This window comes from Hypomesus nipponensis, chromosome 11 (genome assembly GCF_054491055.1).
Source record: "Hypomesus nipponensis isolate SF chromosome 11, ASM5449105v1, whole genome shotgun sequence".
Taxonomy (NCBI): domain Eukaryota; kingdom Metazoa; phylum Chordata; class Actinopteri; order Osmeriformes; family Osmeridae; genus Hypomesus; species Hypomesus nipponensis.
This window is the reverse complement of record NC_140371.1, coordinates 11374658-11398967: the sequence shown is the minus strand read 5'-3', so window position 1 is coordinate 11398967 and position 24310 is coordinate 11374658. Positions and strand designations below refer to the sequence as shown.

At 39.2% G+C, this 24310-nt stretch overlaps 2 protein-coding genes across 2 annotated transcripts; both read left to right on the top strand.

Moving 5' to 3' along the window:
• The first annotated feature begins 62 nt into the window (after nucleotides 1–62).
• Nucleotides 63–18924, top strand: LOC146268090 (tau-tubulin kinase 1-like). Its single transcript, XM_084709909.1, has 15 exons — nucleotides 63–187; nucleotides 2728–2886; nucleotides 3036–3183; nucleotides 3365–3438; nucleotides 3541–3681; nucleotides 3941–4045; nucleotides 4824–4889; nucleotides 5162–5254; nucleotides 6024–6149; nucleotides 6385–6536; nucleotides 7045–7246; nucleotides 7603–7778; nucleotides 8000–8510; nucleotides 14543–16323; nucleotides 16411–18924. The coding sequence occupies exons 2-15, from the start codon at nucleotides 2779–2781 to the stop codon at nucleotides 16832–16834; spliced, it is 4107 nt and encodes a 1368-aa protein (XP_084566035.1). The 5' UTR covers nucleotides 63–187; nucleotides 2728–2778; the 3' UTR covers nucleotides 16835–18924.
• A 1413-nt stretch (nucleotides 18925–20337) lies between these two features.
• LOC146268089 (solute carrier family 22 member 7-like) lies at nucleotides 20338–24035 on the top strand. Its single transcript, XM_084709854.1, has 9 exons — nucleotides 20338–20718; nucleotides 21634–21737; nucleotides 21982–22136; nucleotides 22315–22483; nucleotides 22657–22777; nucleotides 22901–23007; nucleotides 23110–23324; nucleotides 23466–23574; nucleotides 23825–24035. Exons 1-9 carry the CDS (start codon nucleotides 20338–20340, stop codon nucleotides 24033–24035), a joined length of 1572 nt encoding a protein of 523 aa, XP_084565980.1.
• Nucleotides 24036–24310: the final 275 nt, after the last annotated feature.

The following is a 24310-nucleotide window of genomic DNA, read 5'->3' as shown; positions in this document are numbered from 1 at the left end:
CACGCAGGACCGCGATGCATTTTGGGAGTATCCGTATGATGCTGAATCAGAATGCAGGCGGATAACGGGGAGGATGGAGAATGGTGCAACGACACTCGACAAGAAATGCCACGGTCTCTCAAAAGGATTGATGCACCTCTCAAAGGCCTCCGACACTTGAGATCCAACAACAACGCAAACAGAACAGGTGTGAATTACGACTCCACTTGATATTAGCATCAGGTCATAATACGGCCAACTTTATGCAATATTCACGAATGATGGTAAATATAGCCTGGTATAACTTGAAGAAGCAGACGCCCCTGCTATGCTCTTTATTGACATGATAGGACAATATTTGGAATGGACATGGTTATTAATATCTAATCACGACAGTACAATAGCATGTCATGATAGTTTACATCATGACTACTGGTGGTATCCCATACAGGAATGATTAAAATGTAAAACAAATTATTGTGTCGATTAACGTCAGTACTGCTCAAGTGCTCTGTAGTGCTTGTAACCTTATAGGAGCATCATTCTGCATTGACTTGCATGAACAAAAACGACACTACCCAATATGCCACACGCGCCCTTCCCATGCAGTGGAATGTTTCCTTGTTAATTCGATTGTCAAACCTCAATAGCCTGTGTATAATATATAGGATATCAATTCACCTGTCCATTACACCATTTTTCCGATCAGAAAGCATGTTGAAGATTAATCTTCCGTCAGCGCAGTGCCCTGTGCATTTTTGTAGCTGGGAGTGTGCTCATGTTCAGGGGATGCTGAAACTGCAGTGCGGAGAAAATGCAAGATAGAAGGAGAATGAGCGCTTGCACAGAGACCAGTTAAAGTTGCGATGAGATTAAATGCAGAAGGCCAGCCTATTCTCTATTTTGACCATTCTGATTTATAAAATATTTCAACAATTTAAAATAAAAAGCCTACATTGCTTTAAACTCTGTTCGCCACATTGTTGCACCTGCCGAATGTCATAGTAGCCTACGTTAATGCGGCGATGGTTCACATGATCTCACTGAAAAGCTATAATTCAGTGCTTAAAATTAAGGTACTTCAACCAATACCTGGTGGAGATGTGAATGTTTACTTTACATGGTTGTGACAAGCATGAGGGTTTTTTTTTTCCATTTTGAGATTGGTGACTTTACTTTCTAAGGTGTTGCACTTCTTAACGGAGAGGGAACTCATGTTATCTTCCAGGACAACCAAAGTTTCACTGTATGTTCTCCACAATTTGTTGCTCTAAACCTTTCCTAATCCCAGTTACATGTTGCCTTGTTTTCTTTTTGTTTCTTATTTTTTAGACACATTTAGTGGGCACCCTGTGGTGTTTAGAGACCCATTTGAGTTGCAAGCAACTGTCAGTGGACACACCCATGGTTGTCTTTCAGGACTTATTGCAAACCCCTTTTGTTTTGTTAGTTTATGGAGAAACCTTAGTTCCTTATTTGTCTTTAGTGACCATATAGGACTTAGTTAAAAAAAAACTAAAAATATTCAACACTTCATAGGATATGGGAAGTAAATTGAAAATAGGCTTGAAAATTAGAGTTGCCTTCAAGACAGTATATTGAAATGATTTCCTGGTAGGACATTGATTATCTGCAGTCTCATCCATGTTTTATATTGAACAAAAAATCATGTTTTACCCACCTTGCTGTGTGTTGGTATTTCTGATGGTCTTGCAGGTGAAGCCTCGCAATCCTTAGACTAGAATTTCATGGCAAAATGTTTGCTGTTCATGGTTATATGGTCATATTCATGGAATCCAGTAATGGGGCTGGTCAGCAGTGATGCAGGGTGTCTTGGCAGCAGTGATGCAGGGTGTCTTGGCAGCAGTGATGCAGGGTGTCTTGGCAGCAGTAATGCAGGGTGTCTTGGCAGGTGGATATTGCCTATGCTGTGACTTTTTTCTTTCTTTTCTTCTTTTTATTTTATGTGAAATTGTCTTCTCAGTGTCGGGAATACTGTAGATCTCTTTTCTTGGAGGTGGGAAGGCCTACACTACACCCCATACACCTGTACACACACAAATACACAAGCTGTTGGCATCTAATGCAGGCTGTAGATGTCAATTAAGCTTTTTTAACCTGCCTATTACTTGGAGAATGGCTTGAATGGTGTTCAGTAACTTGAATGGAGTTGTTTGGCTTAATGTATGGAAGCAATTGGAGTGAGAGAGATAGGAAAGCAGGGAGAGAGGGGAATACATGCAGGACATGCGCTGAGGCCATAGTGATACACATGCTTAACCTGTGAGCATGATCACAAAGATCTATGTTTATTTAAACAGGTTTTCTGTAAATTATCATAGATAGTGTTAAGATTAAATATGCCTCATGTCAGATGGATCTAACTATCACATTGTTGGTTTATTTGACCCATAAGCTGCTTAAATTAATTAAATACACCTCAACCTTCACAGAATATACTGAATGTGTTTGACCTTAGGTGTTTCAGTTCATTGTCATTAAAAAAAGTGGGCCACAGATCAGCAAATCCGAAAACCCACAGAAGTTGTTTATCGAAGCATAATAAGACATGGGAAGCATGCAGGGTACTTTGGCAGTAGGGAATTTATGAAATCAGGGACTATGCTATGAGCACAACTGAATATAGAGTATCAGAAAACAGAACCGTAGACACACACAGACTATTACCTACAGTAACATGAAGTATTATATACAGTAACACCAGTGTCCATGTTTTCTTCCATTTAGATGAATAGCTGATTCAAGTTTGGAGCTGTTGCGCCTTCACTAGGCAGGCCAATGCAGTGTGTGGGGCCTGGTGTCCAAGCTGACGAGAACATGAACGGAGCAGGAGAGCAGGTGGATATCCTGCCCCCAAACTGCATGGTGAAGGACCGATGGAAAGTGGTGAGTGAGTTTGGCATCAAAGTAGGACTTTGGTAGATACATTCTGTAATGGAGTGGATTTGTAACAGAACCACCAATGAGGTGCAAACAAACGTGTTTATCTTCACTGTTTGTCAATCTCTTCATTTATCTAATTTTGACATGATCAGCTCAAGAAAATTGGAGGGGGAGGTTTTGGGGAGATATACGAGGCCTTGGACCTGCTGACACGAGAGAATGTGGCCCTTAAGGTGGAATCAGCCCAGCAACCCAAACAGGTCCTCAAAATGGAAGTTGCTGTCCTGAAGAAACTGCAAGGTAAGAACAGACAGCTAACTGGGAGAGGAGTTTATTAAGGACACCACGAATCAATGATTAACAATATCCTGACCAAGAAGAAAAAGGGGAGTGTAAAGTAAGCTAAATCTATCTGTCATGGCTGGAAGTCAACCATTAGAATAAAATAAAACTTTCTTACAATTTTCTTGCATTCTCCCAGGTAAAAATCACGTTTGTAAATTTATTGGATGTGGGAGGAATGAGAAGTTCAACTATGTAGTCATGCAACTTCAGGTAATCCAAACTATTTGCGAAATAATCAATGAAACAATATATGTAATGAGTATGACATCATTCTAATTCCTCTCCCACCCTCTTTGTCTTCTCCTCTGACAGGGAAGGAACTTGGCTGACCTAAGACGTAGTCAGCCTCGTGGGACATTCACCATGAGCACTACGTTACGTCTGGGCAAGCAGATACTGGAATCCATAGAGGCCATCCACTCTGTAGGCTTCCTGCATAGAGACATTAAGCCTGTGAGTGTTTCTCTCTATGTCTGCTTGCTGTTACTCTTGGGGCCCATACTGTACGACACAAACACTATCAATGTTTTCCACTTAATGTTGGTTTTAAATCAAGTAGCGTTTGTGACAACGATTATTTGGTCTGTTCGTTCCACTTAACTCAATACGCATAGCTTAAGAGTAAAACCTTTGAAACATGCAATACAAGTCTACATTTAGGTATCTTTCTTTAAGGATCATTTACCTGGTTTCATCTGTGTCATTTTCTCAGTCAAACTTTGCCATGGGTCGACTTCCCTCGACATACAGAAAGTGTTATATGTTAGACTTCGGGCTTGCACGCCAGTACACCAATACTACAGGAGAGGTTCGACCGGTAGGTGACAATCGCAAACAAAGATTTCTAAGTTTGTCTTTAGCTGTATCTGTCAGACTTATTTGAACCTATAAAGATATGCCACATAATTTCCATTTTAATGCTAATTTCTGTTCTTTACAAATTTGATTTGTTTTTGTAAATGTTCATGCTGTCACATGATATACTGCATCTGTTCTCTTATATTTCTGTTTCTATTTTGCAGTCATGCTCTTCCTTTTTGACCTTTTCAGTTTGATGCACATACGTGTGACTACATACTTCCTGCATGCTTGTGGCCCTATCTGTCAGGTGCCTGAACACCACTGCAGATTCAGCTTCACAAAATATATGCAACTATACATACCACACCAAATACAAACTGTTCCTATGTGAATTATGTTTGGCTTTTTGTTTTTAATGGTTACTCAATTATTAGAAATAAAATAAAATTGTTAAAGATGAATGCAAGAACTGAACGCAACATTATGGATTTTGATATAGTTTGATATATTGCACCGTTAGTATAACTTATATCTCTGATGCTCATGGGGCCTTGCAAAGCTACACTGACCACAGAGCAAAATGTACTAAATATTCAGTACTAGCTCTTGTCCTTTTCCCTTATTTGTGCAATGCCCTGCCTGAGATATATTTCCCTACCCATGTCAAATTTGATTTAACATTTGTAGCATGTTTTACGTTTCACTTAAATGTATATTTAGCTGGATTCCTTCCTAAACATGAAAATACAGGACATCTGTTTTGACATTATGCTAAAAGTAGTTTTTTCTTGCAGCCTAGAAGTGTGGCTGGATTCCGAGGAACTGTTCGTTATGCATCAGTAAATGCACATAAAAACAAAGTAGGTGTAGTTTCATCGGATTTAATCCACACATTTTTATTAAATGTTACATGTAGGTATACACAGTAGCCTATAATGGATTTTTCATTTACTTGCAATAAGATAATATTTTAATAAGTATTATAATTAATATTTAATAAGACTTAATAAGATAAGTCTCTAATAAGTATCATACACAAAGTTTTTGTAAAGTCTGGTTGATGCAAGCACATTTTCACGATTGAGGAAAAAGAAAGTAGGCTACTTCCTTCTAAAAAATGTCCTTTTTGCAGGAAATGGGACGGCATGATGATCTGTGGTCACTGTTTTACATGTTGGTAGAATTCGCGGTGGGTCAGTTACCATGGCGAAAAATCAAAGATAAGGTGAGCTCTCTTGTTTGTCTCTATGACTACTGTTTGACAGTTAAAGGGGTCATTGACTGATTTTATTATATATATTATATATACATATTTCACACTGTTCCTTAAGGGCTCCGAATAGGGTATGTATCATTGGTTGGGCTGAAAATGGCCCGGGTGCTGTTCTATGTGCCCTAATGCAACCCTCTGAAATAGACCTAGAATTAAATTAGAGATTTTCTTCCTTTTATGGTATGCTCATGAATATTTAGATGAGCTGTGTGCTGATTGGTTGGTTTACAACAAGCGAAGCTGTGGAGCAAAGACACAATATAGCCAATATGACAACACAGGTTATTTATTCGAATTAAACTGTCAGGAAAATGAAATAATGTCAGCCCCATTGCCAATAAACTAAATCATCACACATTCTACCTATGCTAGATACAGGACACGTTAGCATTGCTAATAACTGTAAGCGACAAAATCATACTCAGAGCTTGCGGTTGAGATGAGCATACGGTCGGATGTGTACGTGCATGACAAAGACCAGAGCCAAAAAAGGTGGAGCCACCAATCTGTTGTTAATTCGGTGGCTTTTTGGAAACCACATGTTTTACAGCTGCATTTTTAAATAGGAAAGAGATGTTTGAGGTTCACTGTCTGTCCATTTTACCCACCAAACTGTCGTTATTCAACTATGACAAGGTAAACTCGGTTTTGCAGTCAATGACCCCTTTAGGTGTTAAGGTCTATTCCCAGATACAAACTAAGCGATGTCATGTTTTGACAGGAACAAGTGGGCCAAATTAAGGAGCGTTACGACCACAGAATGCTGCTCAGACACATGCCTTCAGAGTTTTATTGCTTTCTTGAACATGTATCAGGCCTTGACTATTTAACCAAGCCAGATTACCAGGTAAAGCCAACTTCTATTACAATGCACTCCTCTTGCAATTTGTATGACAGTGTGCCAAAAAATTACATTTGTATACGTTTGACTTAGTATATAAATTTAAAATGTTTACATAAGAAATGAACCAGTATTTGATTATCAGTTTAGTGTTCATTGAAATCAATATTCTATGAATACGAGGAGTATGAATTCTATTGTCTGTGTTTTTAAATCCTTCTATTCATGGTTCTCTATCCAGTTGCTCATGTCAGTGATTGAGAACAGTATGAAAGAGCGCAGTATCACAGAGAATGAGGCGTTTGACTGGGAGAAAGGGGGGACTGATGCAGGACTGGCAACCCCCCCTCAACAAAACACAACAGAGCGCCGTCAGAATGCCGCCATGGAGGGGTAAGATGTCGTTCAGTAACTTTGAGACATTCTGCCAACATCCCCATTAGGCAAGCCAGTAGGGGCCACATTCAAAGGAATCTGAACTAAGATTGCTTTATGATCATTTATTACTCGGAAATGTACCTTATTTATTCAGTACTTTTATTGTAGTTTGTTGCTGTCAACAAATGAATGAATGTACTAGCCTTAAGTTACATATGCTCAAACCCCAACCCTGTGTAGCACACAGTGATTTGATTATCTACTATTCTCACCTTGTTTTAAGGGTCAGATATCAGGACCTTAACTGTACAACACATTCTTTAACCATTACACATCTTCAATCTATTAAATTACGTAATAAATTTAACTTTGTGAAGCCTTGTTGTGTTTGCTCATCAGAGGCAAAACAGAAGAATATATAAAACATCTTGAGGGCTATTGATCCATTTTAAGATCCGCCCATTGTACAGGAAGGTATAATCCATGTACTGCCCTTGTCAGTTAATACATTGATTTTTCTCAGCGTGTTGAATGTATGTCCTGTTCCTGGTGAGATGCCAAGAGACTCCACTGGCGATGTACTGCAGGATGAGCACCTGAGCAACCAGGAAAACGCTCCACCTGTTCCCAGTAGGTCCCGAGATGGGACCCGGGTTCAGGCAGAGGGCGAGGCCTGGGAGGATACAGACTTCAACCGCAACAAACTCAGGATCAGCATCAGCAAGGTAAAGTATAGGGATTGGCTCTAACATTGCCATTGGCTACATGTTGCATGCCTGTTCATTATTTGTTTTTGCTTTAATGTAAGTTTACGTATATGGTAGAAAAAAATAAAATAAAAAATAGTGTATTAATGTGCCTATTTACTGTCTTACTGGCAAACGTGTTCATATAGTCTACAGATGGTTTATTTATTTGGTAGAGAAGAAGTTGCATTTTATTCTTAAAAGTTCTCAATATACCTATTTGTTTCTTCATCATCTTTATCAACGTCCAATGCTTTTTGGATCACAAATTACATTTCAAATGACTAAGTAATTATTTATTTTTGTGGGGGGGTTGGAACCATTTGGTTCCCCAGACACAGTTGACTGCCGAGGAGGAGCCAGCCAAGGCAGCGTGTCCTGTATCCCCAGTAGGAGACCCACCAGACTCTCCCGGAGCTCAGGCCCGTGTCCTCATGTACCGAAGGGTCAACAGCCCGGAATCCGACCGCTTATCTGCTGCTGATGGAAGGCCAGATGTCTATGACAGGCGGTGGGAGAATACAACAAGAACATTTGACATTTGACAAATATCCACAATTTGTATTGTAAATGTGTTCTTGTTGAGATACTTTGTATTGGTTACATTTATGACATGGCGTACAATATGACGCACGTCCAGTAAACCATTTGGACTTTGCAAGCTTAATCTGACACAAATTCTGCAGTTGTTAAATACATCAATTCAGTTCCGTTTATTTTTACTAACTACAGGTCCCGGATGGACATCCTGGGGTCCCCATCCCGCCATGTGTACTCCTCCCAGCCGGCCCAGATGCTGTCCCTCGAGGCAGGGGGAGGTAACAGGCAGGCAGACGGTAGGCAGGAGGTCTCCGTTGCCTCCGCGGGTGACCCCGAGGCCTGCAGCAACGCCTTCATTCGTTCTGTGCCTCTGGCTGAGGAGGAGGACTTTGACAGCAAGGAGTGGGTGATGATCGACAAGGAGACGGAGCTGAGGGACTTCCACCCCGGTGCGGAGCCCACCACCTCGGGCACCACAGACGAGGAACCGGAAGAGCTGCGCCCTCTGGAGGAGCAGGAGGAGCGCAGGCGGTTACGGGGAGGTGCCGGAGCAGGGGAGGTGGTGGTGCGGCCTAAGACACACGCAGACCGCGGGGCATCTAGAGGCACTGGGGCACTACACGAGGAGAGTGAATCAGTGCGAAGGCAACACGAGAATCGGGCCCAGAGACGGGAGTCAGAACCCTTTAGACCACATGGGCAGGTAAGATCACATTCAGATTTTTGAACTAATATCCAGGGGTATCATGATTGGACTTGAAGTCAACCCCTTTCTACAAACTTTTTTACTGTCTTACTGTATCAAAACAGAGAGATCAATAGATTAATTCCCATAAAAAATGCTCATTTAAATATCTGATTCTGACCACAGGATTATAGTATATCTGTGAAGTAGACAAGTGACATTCCTAAAATACATGGAGAATGTCACTGAAAATCAGTTGTCAAAAGGTTGAGAAATGTAACATGTAGATCGTGACAGTTCTCAAGTTGTGTTCTACTGTGACATTCAATTTCAAGTGCTGAGAATCAATGGACATTAACAATTTCACTTACAAATCTGTATTTTGTATGTATTTGAGTCCAGGAGTGTCAGTGTTCAGTGACAGTACATATTTGACTCCCTATGCCTCCTAGTAAACCCATTGAGAAGCATTGAGAAGCATTGAGAAGCATGCTGTAAATACACCGTACTTCACCTGTATAATCGTACTGTACTTAACATGTGTAAACACATCATTTCAACAGAAGTAACAATCCCAACCATATCATTCCACTCATCTATCCACTCATTTATCTCATAACCATTACGACATGAATTCATCCAACTACCGACTTCAGTTCATCCAACCAAGCAAAATAACAAATTTTCAGATCCTAGAACTTTCATTCATTTTTCTTGTTGGCGTTTTTATTTTAAGTAGTCCATGGTCAACTTCATCAATATGGTAATCATGTTCTGTTATTGGTCTGAAATGTTCCATCATTGAGCACTGTTTGAGCAAATATTGACTGTGGCTTCTTTCGTTTGCTGAGGTTAGTCAAATTGAGCATCTAGTTATGCAAAAGGATGTAGAGCTCAATTCCACCTTAAAAACAATTAGTAATGTGTCTCTCGTCTCTCTCCGCTAAAAATCACGATTGCCTGGGAGTTTCCTCACTACAACCAATTGAACTTTCCCTCACAGAAATATTTTTCATATCGCAAAGGAAAATCTCCCCTATCCCCTAAAAGACTGAGAAAAAGGTCCATATTTCTGCTATGTGTGTACAGGGAGGGGAAAGGGCGGCTGCGAGATGCATACAAAAACATTTAAATGCGCTAGGATAAAAACATTTTTAAAGCAAGAGTCATGGCCCCCCACCTGATCCCTTTCTCCTCCAATTTTATTGGTCTTTTTCAGTTGGAGGAGGACAGGCCCCACCCCCACCACCACCACCACCACCACCAACACTCTTACCCGAGGCCCAACCAATTGCGGAGATTGGCGTCGTATGTGTTCTCCTCCTCGACACTGGAGACGGAGCAGTATCCCCACGGCAGCGCTGAGGCCGGTGCTTTGATCCAGCGCAGCCGCTCAGCAGAGAGCAGCCCCGCCCGCCTACCCTCGCGCCGCCATATGCCCCTGTTGCCCGGCATCTCCCGTGTCCAGATCCAACAGATGCTAGCCAAACTCATGAATAAGACGTGATCGAATAGACACATCTGGCTGCTGTTTCTCCCAAACGTCAACCTCCTCTATTCCCTTCACAAACCCTCACGCCTGGCTTTCACTAAAGGGTAACAAAGGGAATGATACAAAAGGAAGACGTATATTTGGCTTTCTGTTGCAATAAACCTGAGCCCTCACCTTGTCCCGAAGAGCCAACGGGCCCGGGATTGTTAGATTGGGTTTCACCCTCTTCTCCAGGGAAGCACCTCAAGTCACCTGATACCCAAAGCTCTAAGCACCTAAAATGGCTGACACCATGTCATATGACTCACTGGCTCCTGTGGATTTAGAGGGAGAGAGACAGAGCACGACTGTTTGAGAGAGAGTGAATGAACAATCCTAATATAAAGGTCTGAACTGGAAGAGACTCTATACTCAACACTGTACACTTTTTAAATTACATTTTTTAAATGTGTGTAGCAGCGTGAGCCGTAGATGTAGGGTGTGATTACATGCTTTGTCTAATATCTACTCTCGCATTCCTATACCTGCAGATGCTTTACTTTGCTTCAGGAATAGTGTATGTGAGTGACCGTGTTTGTACCTGTGAGTGAGTGTACATTATGTGTTGTGTGTGGATGAAAGGCAGATTTTTTCTTGGTTTCACTATTGCCATGTCAAACTCTAAAACTGCCCACCATAACCACCATTAACACACAATCTCTGCTATCACTGTCCTCAACCCCATTTGTTCCTCCATGTTATTTTTTGAATGTAAATTATTTTTCTTCAATAGAAAATGAAAATCTGACCAAGGCAAAATTTGACTAGCTCACGTGTTTACTTGATATGTAACCTTTGTAATGTGAGTTCTAAGACTTAGATGATCAAGAAATATGTTTATTGTCCATCTGACACTACTTGAACCATAATACAACACAATACATTTCATTTGAAGCACCTTTCTCCTATTTTAGGCCGCCATACAAAAATTAAGTAAGACAGTCAAATGAAACCACTATTTAAGACATATTTAAGGAATTCGTTTTGAATCTGAGTTGCTAAAAGAAGGCAGAGAGTTAGGATTGCACCAAAGGTTTCTTTCGCCACATGAGTCAGAAACAGTGGCAGAAACCGTCCATCGGGACTACTGTATGTGAGGACAAGTCCTTTGAAGGTGAAGTGGAATTTGGTATGGAGCCAAGAGGGATGCATAGTGGGGGCGGGGTGCTTGCATGTTTAGATTGACGTGCTACTAGCCTTGTGGTTCTTCAGAGAACTGTAGTAGGAGTTGGAAATATCCTGACCCTAACACCTCACACAATACCTCAATTTTGTATAGTATATGTACTGTATATCAGTTTTAGCTACAGAGTCAGACATGGTTGGTCTGGGTTTGACATTGTGGTCAAATAAGGCAGGTCAGAGAAGAAGGTTGTGTTCAGAAGGAGGCAGAGAGTTTCTGCATTGGGTAGCACCCATATACAGATTGGACAAGGTTACAAACCAGGGGTATAGGTTTCATTATACATGGCAAAACTTTCCACCCCACTTTTTATTGAGAATATTATATTTAACGGCTGCATCATCAGTTATTGAAAAAGCTGTCCCACCCACATTTGAAAGCAAACCTACGCCCTTGTCCAAAACTTTCCATAGACCTCCTCACAGCAACTACCATGACATGGTTTTAGGGTTTGTCAAATATGTTAGATTGTTTCCTGGATCTGAACTATTCTCCTGAAGGTTAAACATGAGGAACAACAAAGCTCCGATAGGTTGGGCTGACGTGGTAGATGTGCTTTATTTTTAGTTTAGTTTTCCAGATTTAATGAGGAAATAAAAGTAGAGTGGAGTCCCTTATTAATAGATATTAATAATATGCAGTACAGTGAAATTCTGGGAAAATTGTTTTCATTTATTGAAGGATAACTTGAAATCACTTTCAAAATACATGCTCTTAAGTAATGTATTGATTAGCAAACATGTTTGTGATGTGAACACAATTTACATATTTATTCAGATTTATGCAAACTCAAATTTTTTGTTACCTGGTGACAAAACGTACCACATTAAATCCTATGCATTTACTTAGTTTGTATCAAATTATGATCTTTTGAGTTTATATCAAGAGATTACTATTATGAATGCTACTTGGACATTATTAATGTGCCACATAGCTGGAGATGATAGAAATGTCAGTAGTCAGTCGATTAATAGGCTATTATTGTGAAATAAGGCTGTTTTATCTTAGCCTGCTTAATGTTCATCAGCTAGTCAAAGAATAATCACTATATTTGAAGGGTCTTACTTTCATGATATACAGTACATATCTTAATATTACCAGCAATAATCATTTATTAATCTGTGAATTTTCACTCACAGTTTTCCCCTTAAACCTTTATGGCCCTGTTTACCAAGGACAATTGGAAAGAACCCCCATCAGTGCACTGTCATCAAAAATAATTTAGCTAATAACTTTGTCATAAAAGATAACATAAATGTGTGTTCAGTACCCATATTTTCTATTATTCTGGTATTACATTGGCATCATTGAAAGATAATACATCTTTAATATTTATTAATTGAATATAGATATAAATATATATTTTTAGGATGATCTCTCATCTGTTAAATTAGAATTGAAAGGTTCTCCTGAATCATGATTTAAATATGTTCTTACGGAATTGTTACTCAATATTCTGTTTGGAATCTACTATACTATAATTTATTTAGATTGATTTAGTCATGTTACCTTGGTGATAATTAGGGTTACTTTATCAATTTTTGCCTCTCATAAATCCAACACATTGGACATTAATTAGTTAACAACTTTACATTGCTGGCTGTTTCTGTAACCCAACATTTTGATGTGCATGCACATCACATGCAAATTAGCAAATACACATCACAATTTTTTGTGAAAACTGTTATATCTAAGTTCAACAAATTATATTTGTTTCAATCATATTTATGATGGAATGATGTAAAAATGTTGTTACGTAACCCACGTTTTACTTCTTGGCAAACACTAGTTGATTAAAAAAAGAACACTCAAAAACATTTGTGCTTTAACTTTGACGACCATGATTCTTCATGTGTCATATTTCTGAAAAGAAAGGAAGTGAGATATATTGTTCCCATCTGTGAGATTTACACAAGGAATGCTTGACAAGTTAGTATCATCAATATTGGACATAGAGTACTGTAGATATTGAACATTGAACACCCATCTTGTTGCCACCATGGACCACTGCTCCATTCTTTGCACCAGCTCCAAATGCTATTGTAAGTCATGCAAAGAGTCATGTACCTGGAGTAATGATATGGCATTTGAAGTAATTAATCTGTCATAGTACAATTGCAATATTGATAAACATTTATTGACTGGAACATCAGTCTTTGTTTTGGTTTCCTACATTGATTGTTAAAATGGTTCAAATACATTTTCTGGTGCAGGACAACGAGCAAATGCATGAAAACCTGTAATAGCCCTACTAGAGGACATTTTTGTGGAGTTCATTTGTCTGCACCAGCAAAATAGTCTGTCATTTTATTATTGAGTGGCTGGTTGGTTATAAGTCGTCAGTCAAGCTTACCATTAAGTCACCCAAGTGTCCAACCCAGTGAATGTATTGGCCCCAAGTTGTATAAAATTCCAGGTTAAGCGCTTTAAAATTTCAGTTTTGGCAATTAAAAAAAGAGATGAAGCCACTATGACACTAGTATTTCTTGCATTCACCATTATTTTGTATTCATGGTTCTGTGTGGATGGCCACACAATTTATGGTGGTATGTCTGTATAATGATTCCTGCAGAGAAAGAGATAAATGTAAGATACAGAACACTGTTAAGAGTGGAGCAGTTAATAGTTGAGCAAGTTCTTGTCTTGCAATATCTTGGTCAGAGTTCAAAGGGATTTTTGAAGGTCATTGTTGAAAGACTGAGTAATAGTTAACAAGGCTTAGTGAATGAAAAAAGTTTAATGATTCCTTGTACCAACAGGAATGAGACCTGCCCTGACCCTCTAGTACAAAGAATGAGTGGGAGTTGGATGTGGGTAAATGTGAAATATATCCATAGCAATCTTTCACACTTTCAATCAAAATGTCAAAAGTAAACACATTGGCAATAACTGAATAGTTTACCTGGCATTAAATTGTCTTTAAAGTCTTTGTTTTCAAATGTACATTTGGATAGGCTGGGTCAACATTTCAATCATTGTCAGCTTTCAGTGTTATACTGTACTATGAATCTGCCTTTAAGCTGTAAATACATCTGGCAAAGCACTGTATACAAGGCTAAACTTATTGCTACATTTTGGTTGAGTTTAAAACAAAAAAAGAACATTTGTTACCGTGCTATGAATTTTTGTGCCTTTTATATACATTCATGTAAACTTCACTGGACAATCCTCTGGACTTGCATACAACCAAAACATAATTAAACTATTAGCAAAGGTTTTGTCTGTATCGTCAATTAGATAAACAGGATACCCAATAGAAAGGTACTGCTCTTGGTACTGGTTACCCTGGAAGAGAGAATTACCAAACTGAAATCTTTTTTGTGCCATGTCTTTCAGGTATCCAGTACTCCAGTACTACACCAGTGTAGCAGTTTAGAGGATGACCAGAGTGAAGAGAAGTACAAACTCAATGTCCACACAAAAGGTTGCTCAAGAGAATTAGTTTGCCTGTCCACCATGCCCAATGCCACTCTTCAGCCTCTCCAAGAGCCCTTGAAACCCAATCTTGACGTCCAGACAGAGGAAGTGGACACCCCAAAAACTGGAGCACGGTCAAGTAGGGAAGATAGCCCCAAGAGCAACGAAGGCAGCCAGGAAGGGGATGATGATGAAGGGGCTCCTTCCACCCTTCTAGCTGACATGTCCCCACAGGGTGCCCAGGGTCGGGTCTCTGCCAGTGAGCCAGACCTTGAGCTGGAGGAGGGCTCCAAAACCCTGGTGCTCTTCTCCCCTGGGGACATTAGGAGATCCTTGGTTGTAATGGGGGAGGGGAATTTGCCTCTGGACATGGATCAGGGCACACTGGTGGCCGTCACACCTCAGTTTGACAGAGTCCAGGTGTTAGGAAGCCTGCTAGATGTCTTGGAGCCTGTGAACTTGTCTTCATTGCTCAAATCTGAACCCAAACCTTTGACATCCCTCGCCAAAGTAGCCGCTGTGGCTGCAAGCAACTCCTGCCCTATCACCAAAGTGGAACGTACCTTCATTCACATTGCAGAAACCACCCACCAAAATGTAATGTGCTCTTCGGGTGCCCTGCAGACCAAACAGCTTCTGCCGCAAGTCACTGGGGAGCCATCTGCAGAGCAGAAGGACATCTCAAATAGACAAAAGGAGAACAATAGGGAGAACTGGTCAAATGAAGCAATTTCTGAAAGGGATGATGAAAAGAAAAGGAACCATGAATCGGAATGGGCTGATCGTCCAATCAATGAAAAGGATAAAGCATCTGAAGGCAAGGTGGGAGATGAAAACAATAGATCTGACGAAGACATACCAGGGGGGGACAACAAGGGGGGGAGAGAGATTAAGTCTGAGGTGTATGTTGCAGAAAGAGAAGCCAAGAATGCTTCAGTTAGTGAAAAGTTGGCTTTAATGGAAAACCTTGTGGTAAAAGAGTCTGAGGATGCCAGTTTAGCTAAAGAAAGAGAGGGGGCAATCCAAATCTATGAGTCTAGCACAGAAAATATAGGGGTAATCCAAGAAACCCAGAATGTATCTGTTAGTTCCCCAGACAGTAAGTTCATGCCCCCTGAGATTGAGCTTGGCCAGGTGTCAGTGTCCAGAATACAAAGCAACTCCCTACATGTCATGGAACAATTCCATCCAGCTTCTTCACAGGAAGAAACCAAGGGCTCTCATGAGCTACATCAGGAAATTTGCCCTTGTGATCAATTGGCAGAGGTATCAAACACACAGACCGGCCATCATAAAGGCAGTCGAATCCCCATCCCTGTGCTTTTATCTGAGGAGGATGCTGGCTCAGAGCAATCCCAGTCACTCAGTGAGCCCAGAAAACGGCTGAGGCCAAAGCGACCCCATCTTGCTCGTCTAGTGATGGAGAGGAGGCAGCTGAGGCTGGCTTCTGGGGCCTCATCCTCTGCCTCCTCAGGGGACAATGTTTGTATAGCCTCAAGAAGCCCATCTGTTACTGCATCAGAAGAGGACACCCCCAATTCAGATGACTCGCTTGCCAGGAAGGTCAGAGGCAAAAAGGAAGCAGGACATCAACAAAGTAAGATACCTCGTCCCATCAAATCACCAAAGGGATCCTCTGTCATGTCACCTCCACTGTTACCTACTGGTTCCGGTGTTCAGAAGTCTTCACCTATACAAAGGTTGGTGAAAAAGATTGACTAATTTAGCAACACAAACAAGTAAACAAGGACTTTTACTGACCAGCATGTTGTGTCTCTATATTTCAGATTCCAAACCTGCAAAAAGGGAAGCATGAAAATGAATTTGAGGTCTCAAATGCTCCAATCTAAATCCACCATATCTCACAGCTCTCCTATAACTGGACACCAAGGCTGGGTTCCCCAGCCCCCATCCACATGCTCCTCCCCACGTAGCCTCAGCACCTCCCCACGCAGTTACTCCACCTCCCGGACGGACAGCCCCTCTCCCCAGCGCCAGCGTAGGGGCACTGCAGTCACAGAGGTCCATAGGCAGCTCATTTCTTTTCGGGTACAAAATGCTGCACCACTTAAAGCTAGAGCTCCTTTCCCTGAGGACTCCACTGCTGCCACAACCATTGCCAATAGGCTTGGGAGACGGGGTAAAACCTACCCATTGTTAACACCCACTAAGGGGAAACCAGATGCTACGGAGAGCAAGACCACAAGATAATACTTTTAAAAAATTAGGAATGTTTTAACTTTCCATCTTCCAAATGCACTTCATAAATTACTTAAAGTCAGTAACCCTAGACCTTAAAAGTGTCAGAGGAATGCAGATGTATGTTTGCCATATTAATCAATGACAAATTAAATTTCCTGCAAAAAAGCAGTACCACATAAAGAGCTGACCCTCAACTTCACACTTATGATTCACAGAGGGCCCCCAGAACTTTCTTGGATAGCTGCAGTTTGGTTATGAGAAAGGACTGCACACTTTACACTTTACTGTATGCCTTAACAATACAAGGTTCCATTCTCCTCCCATAATATAGGCTTCCAGGTATGAAACAGCTTACTGCAAAACTGGGTTGCACCTAATTTGGATAGTCCCCATATATTGTTTGTAGATGCACAAACTATTGAGGAATGTCACCTGTGACTCTACTGAAATGTATACATTTGTAAGGTCAGGGTGAGTTTATAAAGCATAACTATCATCCATTGAGCATCTTTAAGCTATCAATACACTATCTCAACTATCCAAGAAACTTATGAACTATCCAAATAAAGGGTTCTCATCTCATTGCCTTTGCAATAACAAAGTGCTTATATAGTGCGTGTAACATGATGCACTGCTGACATACGTTTTACTTTGTTGGGGTTTTATCTTTTAACGAAACACATTGCAAATGCCAAGTTCATAATTAAGAATTCTCTTTTTTCCCATTAACCGTTATAATTGATGCATCTACAGTGAAATTCGTTTCTAAAAAACATTTTAAAAAACATTGTCCAAAACATTTTTAGCCAAAGGGGATATGCATTTCATAGCATACATAGCATTTCAGTTTCTCCTCAGATGAATTAGTTTACAGGCCAAGACAAAGCTAGTTTAGCTAGTGTTTTTGCACGTAGTCTAAAAGAAGGAAGCTATAGTATTGTACTGTATTCCAGGTACTTTGGAATTCATGTAACTGAACATTTACTGAATTTTGTGCAAAATTCCAGATCCAAATTTGACACTAGCAAGATGACTAATGCTAACCAGAGCTAACACAGATTATTCAAAGTGCCTATAGACACAACAGCAATCTTCTGCTTCAATACAAGTGCACCAAATGACAAAATAGTCACAAACTTGGCAGTACCCTTTATAACTGCTGTCCCTATGAATGTGTATAAGAACATATGCCTAGCTCTTGATGTAACCTGCTTTACATTCAGTAAAATGAAATGTGATTCTTTATTACTGTCTACTCACCACAACCTAGGCTCAACACTGGCTCAAATCGTTCCAAGATGTTAGTTGTGTTATAAACATGTCTTTTAAGGTGCCCCGTTTTACAACTTATGAGTGATTTACAAAATTTTGTGTGAGCAAATTATGAAATTTAAATACACATTTGAAATTCTTTGTTTCATATGGTTCTGCATGTCTTGTCTACCTCGGAGGAATGATTGCACCATTACCTAAAGGGTTTGATCCAAAGAATGGCTTTAAGCATCCATTACTTTTCAAGCCTTATTGAGAATTGTCTTACTTACGTATATAATTCGTGTAGTCTAATTCCTGGTAGTACAAAAGTTTAGCAGAAACCGTTTGACATCTTCTGACATGTACACTTTATGACATGTAATTATTAACCATATTGAGTTAAATGTTGTGTTTCTAGTTATACCTTTTTGTTGTAAAATATAACCAGATTATTTCGATCTAAATAGAGACAAGATGCAACAATAGATTACTGGTCAAAATTAAATTACTATGATTCTGACTGCACAGTAATTTCACGTTTGAAGAAAGTAAACTTCCTCCCTGATTTTCTATCCATGCTGAAACAACCATCATTTTGGGGAAATTTAGGAGCAATCACTGTCTATTAATCATCAGCTACATCAATGATGGCTTTAAAATGCTAAAGTATTTGAGAAAAAGTAAACTAACACTTGCATTTTCATTTTATCTTATATAATAGGTTAACACTTTGCCACAAATGTTCCAGTGGTTCTACTTGAGTTACAGGTGAATTCAGAGTTTTCCTCATCTACACACTGTCCATGTTTACCTGTATTTGTAGACATTTGCCCAGTCAACATGAACTCAGCATGAATGTTTCATTAAATAAACCATTATCATGTATAAATGCTTACGTGAAATACCTTTCTAAATGACTCAGTTTATCAATGAGTGTCAACAATAAATAACTGCTTGTCTTTTTTTGTTTATTATTAATTATTTTTAGCATGATATTGACATTTTGTAGTATGGCATATTATACTATCATAAAGAGACCTTTAACAAGACCTTTAACAAGACCTTTAACAAACCTTTAACAGACCTTTAACCTTTAACATAAAAATGAAGTATATATAAGCTTCAGATGTCAGAAGAGGCATTTCCTCTACATGCTTGACGAAAGTTTGTTATTGGAACAGTCTTGCATTCCCATTCCACTCAGTGTAGGTAAGGTGAAAACGGGTCAAATTTGTTACTATTTCCATGGATTTGTGTTTAAAGAGGCTAACCCTAGACAACTACTGTACAAAGTTCTCTGCAGTGCATAAAAAGTTATGTAGTAACCCATTACTGATATAAAGTTAAGTTACGTAAAAAAATGTATCTGTAACCCACAGCTTTGGAAGTCATAAATAGCATGTCATGGCAATTATACTGTCATTTTTATTTAGTTATACATATAAAATGCAGGATTACATAAACGTGTACATACATGATAACACAAATTGGTTATATTACTGAATGTGTTGAGGGGTGATTAATTTAATCCAGTTCTACTAATCTAGTGTTGGGTATCTTGATCCACCTAATCTAATCTGAATGTTGTCATGGTCACTGGGGCCCTTTAAGGTTAACACATTAAACACATACTTTTACTTACAACTACAGGGACTCCTGTCATCTCATGCTTGGCATGCATAGTAAACATTCAGAATAAGGGTCACAATTAGAGCAGCACACTTCTGGTTCAAAGTGATTTGAACTGGTCCTCGTGGTATTCAAACATTTTAGACAGGCCCCCCTTTAAAATTGAAAAAATGTGTCTGAAGTGTGTCTGTTGCAGAGTACTTATGATGTTAATTGAGGTGCCCAAGGGCTCTGTGAATGGCTGTTATATAGTGGTTACATCAGCAAGCGGATTTTCGGATTTTGAATGGAAGTGCAGACCAAATCCTCAATACAAAGAATGTGGCTTGCACTGCATGCTTAATACATTTTTGTTCACCCCCCCCACACACACCCATTTTTCATTTAGCACAGCCTCCTGGGAGGTGTGTCTCCTACGTAGAGAACCACTGGTATTGTTGATCTTCCTTGACTTGAAATTAAGTTCTCAGTCTACAGTATAGAATACAAAGTTTTTACTTGAGGAGCTTTTTATTTTATTCAAGTACAGATTCCGAGGCAGCTATATTTTGATGTCCAGATATTCGGAGAGCTTTACATTTGGATTTCCCCACTAATCCTAGTATTTTGTTTAACAGGTTTTCTTCAAAATGAAGTTTGAAAATGTTCTTGAGGAGACTAATGGCTTTGGATGGTTCCAAATGTTGATCATTACTCTGCTCTGTGTTCCTCGGATGATTCTGCCTTGTCACTTCTTGCTGAATAACTTTATTGCAGCTGTACCATCCCACCACTGTGACCTTAGCTCTCTGGAGGATGGAGGAGTCTTTAGGAATCTGTCGCAGGGGCAAAGACTGACCGTGGGTCTCCCAGTGCAGGAACATGGATCTCCAAGTTCGTGTAGGATGTTTGCAGAACCCCAATTTAAACTCCTGGAAAATGTTTCCAGGCATACTGAATTACCTACCATTCAGTGTACAAGCGGATGGGTGTATGACAAGAGCATGTTCACCTCCACACTGGCTACAGAGGTACTAATATATGTGTTATTCAAGAAAAACAATGACCCGATACACCGCAGTACTTTTAGCATCACATTTTGACAAGTGGGTGGTCTTCCTGTACCTATCCAGCATGTACTTGACATTACAATACCAGATTTCAACGAAACAACTATGATAATTACATTGGATATTTGCATATAATTGCATCACTCTTTTTGACTGTTTTAAGCATATTTAGGGTCACTGGGGCAAGTGGTCACAGGCTCTAGTCGTCACATTGCCTTTTACCCTAAAACAATCAAGCTTGCCAAATGTTACTCCTTGTGATCAGATGTTATCTAAGTTGGGTAAAACAGTCCTAATAGTCAACTAGAACTAACCTCAGAATTATTATTGTTTGCAATGAAATTTGATATATTTTACCCAGTAGCCTATTACATTTTTTTTTAAAGAATTCTTTAATGTTTAAAATGACAAGAAATGCTTTAGAACTTGGAACCTAAATAGTATGAATCAAATAGTGACAATTTGCCTCATCATGTGGCAACTTCCCCTTATATTTAATCAGTTATACAAAAATGTTGATTTACATTATAACAAAGTAAAATGACTTACTACTTGTACTTTAGAGAGTAGTGTATTTAACAGTATTTCAATAGATTTTTACAGATATGCAACATGTCTCTCCATGAAAATAACTATTTCCATATAGCTAAAAAGTGTAACAACTTGCCAAGGTCTCTCTTACATATCATTTTTATAATATATATATTTGATCATTTAATTGTGTCCATATTACTTCTTAACTGTGAAAATTACAGAAAGCATGGTGTGGGTAATTTAGAAGAAAGCATACTGCTTCAACTGACAAATGACTAATAGGAATTTTGAGTTCATACAATGTTTACTAAGCTCAAGTTGATTATTGCTCTCTCTATAAAGTGGGACCTTGTCTGTGACAGAAAAAGCTTGAACAAAGCAACAGCCACCATCTTCTTTGTTGGAGTTATGTTTGGAGCCATTATCTTTGGTATCCTCTGTGACAAGTATGAACTTCCTTCATTGCTATGAAATGGTTTTTAGTTGTGATGTAGTGACTAACCCCAATAAACTGACGTTTGCTGTCTGAGAAATCAGTTCTAAAGGAAAAGTATGAAATATAACAAAAACATTTGATTGGTATACATTGATACTATCATTAACCTTAGTTTTAGATAGTGTGATTTATTCAAAATTAATAAATGCCTTCCAATGCATTCATTAATGTAACACTAAATGTTTGTTTTGCAGGTATGGTAGAAGGAGCATTTTATTGGTGTCTTACACAATGGCCATCGTATTTGGAATGTCCAGTGCATTCTCAAACTCCTTCATCATGTTTGCAGTGTTGAGATTTCTTACTGGCTTTGGACTCACAGGAATTAGTATAATTTCTATAGTTCTGAGTAAGTAATTACCTATAAGCCAACTTTACCCAGAGCAGTTGATATCTGATCAGATTTTGTTATGTGTCTTCCGTATCTAAGGTAAATGTTTTCTGTTATGCACTTTCACTAAGAAACTTTACTGATTTCACACTACGTTATTGATTGTCCTAATATTTGTTTATCTGTATTATTTCAGGCATTGAGTGGGTGGATGTAAGACACCGAACATTGATTGGCGTGATTGGCAGCATGGCGTGGACTGTTGGGAATATAATGCTTGCAGGAATTGCATACTTAGTGAACGATTGGCGGATGCTGATTGTGGCTGTTACTGCCCCTCTAGGTTTTTCTATCATTACCTGGTGGTGAGAAACCAAATCTTGTCTTTATAACACATCACAAATTCACATGTACTCCTTAGCAGTTAATGATTTTTTGTTGCAAAGTAATTCAGCTTTTACGATGTACAAAGTCACAATGAGTTGTAATGGTTACTTTGTTAATATAACATAATCCTTTAGATATTTAATAATTGCAGGTGGATCCCTGAGTCTGCCCGATGGCTTTTGGCCAATGGAAAAGTGGAAAGGGCTCACTTTTACCTGGAGAAGTGTGCCCGGTATAATAAAAAAGATAACTTTTCTTCAAAAATCCAACTTGTGGTAAATGTCACAATACAAAATTAAATTAATTTTGTGTACAAATATTGCATGCATAAATTATATACATCTACATATACTGTCTGTGTGGTTGCACAGATGCCGAGTTAACACTTTCCTTAGAGCTTGTATAATATGACAACAGATAACCAGAAGAAGACATACTCCTATTTGGATCTTGTAAGGACCCCAGGAATGAGAAGGCTGTCACTACTTACAGGGATAGTTTGGTGTGTAAAGCATTGAAGCATTTAAACATGTAATAAACATTTATTCCATAAAAAGTCATTTGTTTACGTATGTAAACGTGTCTATGTAATCACACTTAACAGGTATGGAGTTGCTTCAACATACTATGGGATTAGTTTAAACATTACTGGCTTTGGCTTGAACATCTATCTTACCCATTTCATCTACGGTGCCATTGAAGTACCTGCAAAGATCATTGTCTACTTCTGTCTGAATTCCACTGGCCGAAGACGTTGCCAATCCGGCACTCTTCTGCTAACTGGAATTTGTATAGCCATAAACATCTTTCTGCCCAAAGGTAATCACTTCAAAAAGTATTATATTTTCTGTGATATTAAAATGAATGACCTGCAGTTGGCACATCATTCTTACCACTGATGGCAAGTACAGCCTTGCCATAATATTAACAGACTTAAAATTGTCTTCCGGTTCTGCTAAGGCATGTGGTACCTGCGCACAATTGTGGCTGTGCTTGGAAAAGGCCTATCAGAAGCGTCATTCACCACAGTCTTCCTGTACACCACTGAACTATACCCAACAGTTGTCAGGTCAGACATAGCTTTGAGATTAAGATTTGTAAATGATGTGTCGATTTTTTCTTGTATTTTACCAAGAACACAATAGAAAACCTTTTTTTTTTACCTTGTCTTAACAGTATAAAAAACTGGAAGTCATCATACAGAAACAGCATATATCTGAGTATTACAGTATAGTTAGCTGACATTAAATTAAGTTAGCCACAAAATGATGGTGCTTTTAATATCAATGGTTGTGATTTGTCAATTTTGTTTCAAACAGGCAAAACGGCATAGGCTATACAAGTTTTATGGCTCGTTTGGGCGTGTCAATGGCACCTCTGATTTTACTACTGGAAGATGTGTGGAAGCTATTTCCTGAGGTTATCATCTGCTTTTTTGCAATTTTTTCTGGGCTTGTGGCATGTCTTCTCCCTGAGACCTTAAATGCAAAGCTGCCAGAGACCATTGAGGACATTGAAGAATCAAGGTAATCCAAGAATTCCTATTCATAGCAAGAAAGCTTAAACGTGATTTATGGGTTCTTCTTGTACAATATACCTCCAGCTAGGAAGTCAGGTTTAGGTCTCAGCCTAAACCTTCACACTGGAATAATCTTTCCAACAACAAAATTATTTCTTATACTTTCAGAAGTAATACCATATTTAAATCCCACATGGAGAATCTTGATGTATCTCTGAAACCAAGGAACCAAGGAAGTCAAACACAAATCCCTGAGGGAAATATGTAATACGTGTGTGTCCTCAGT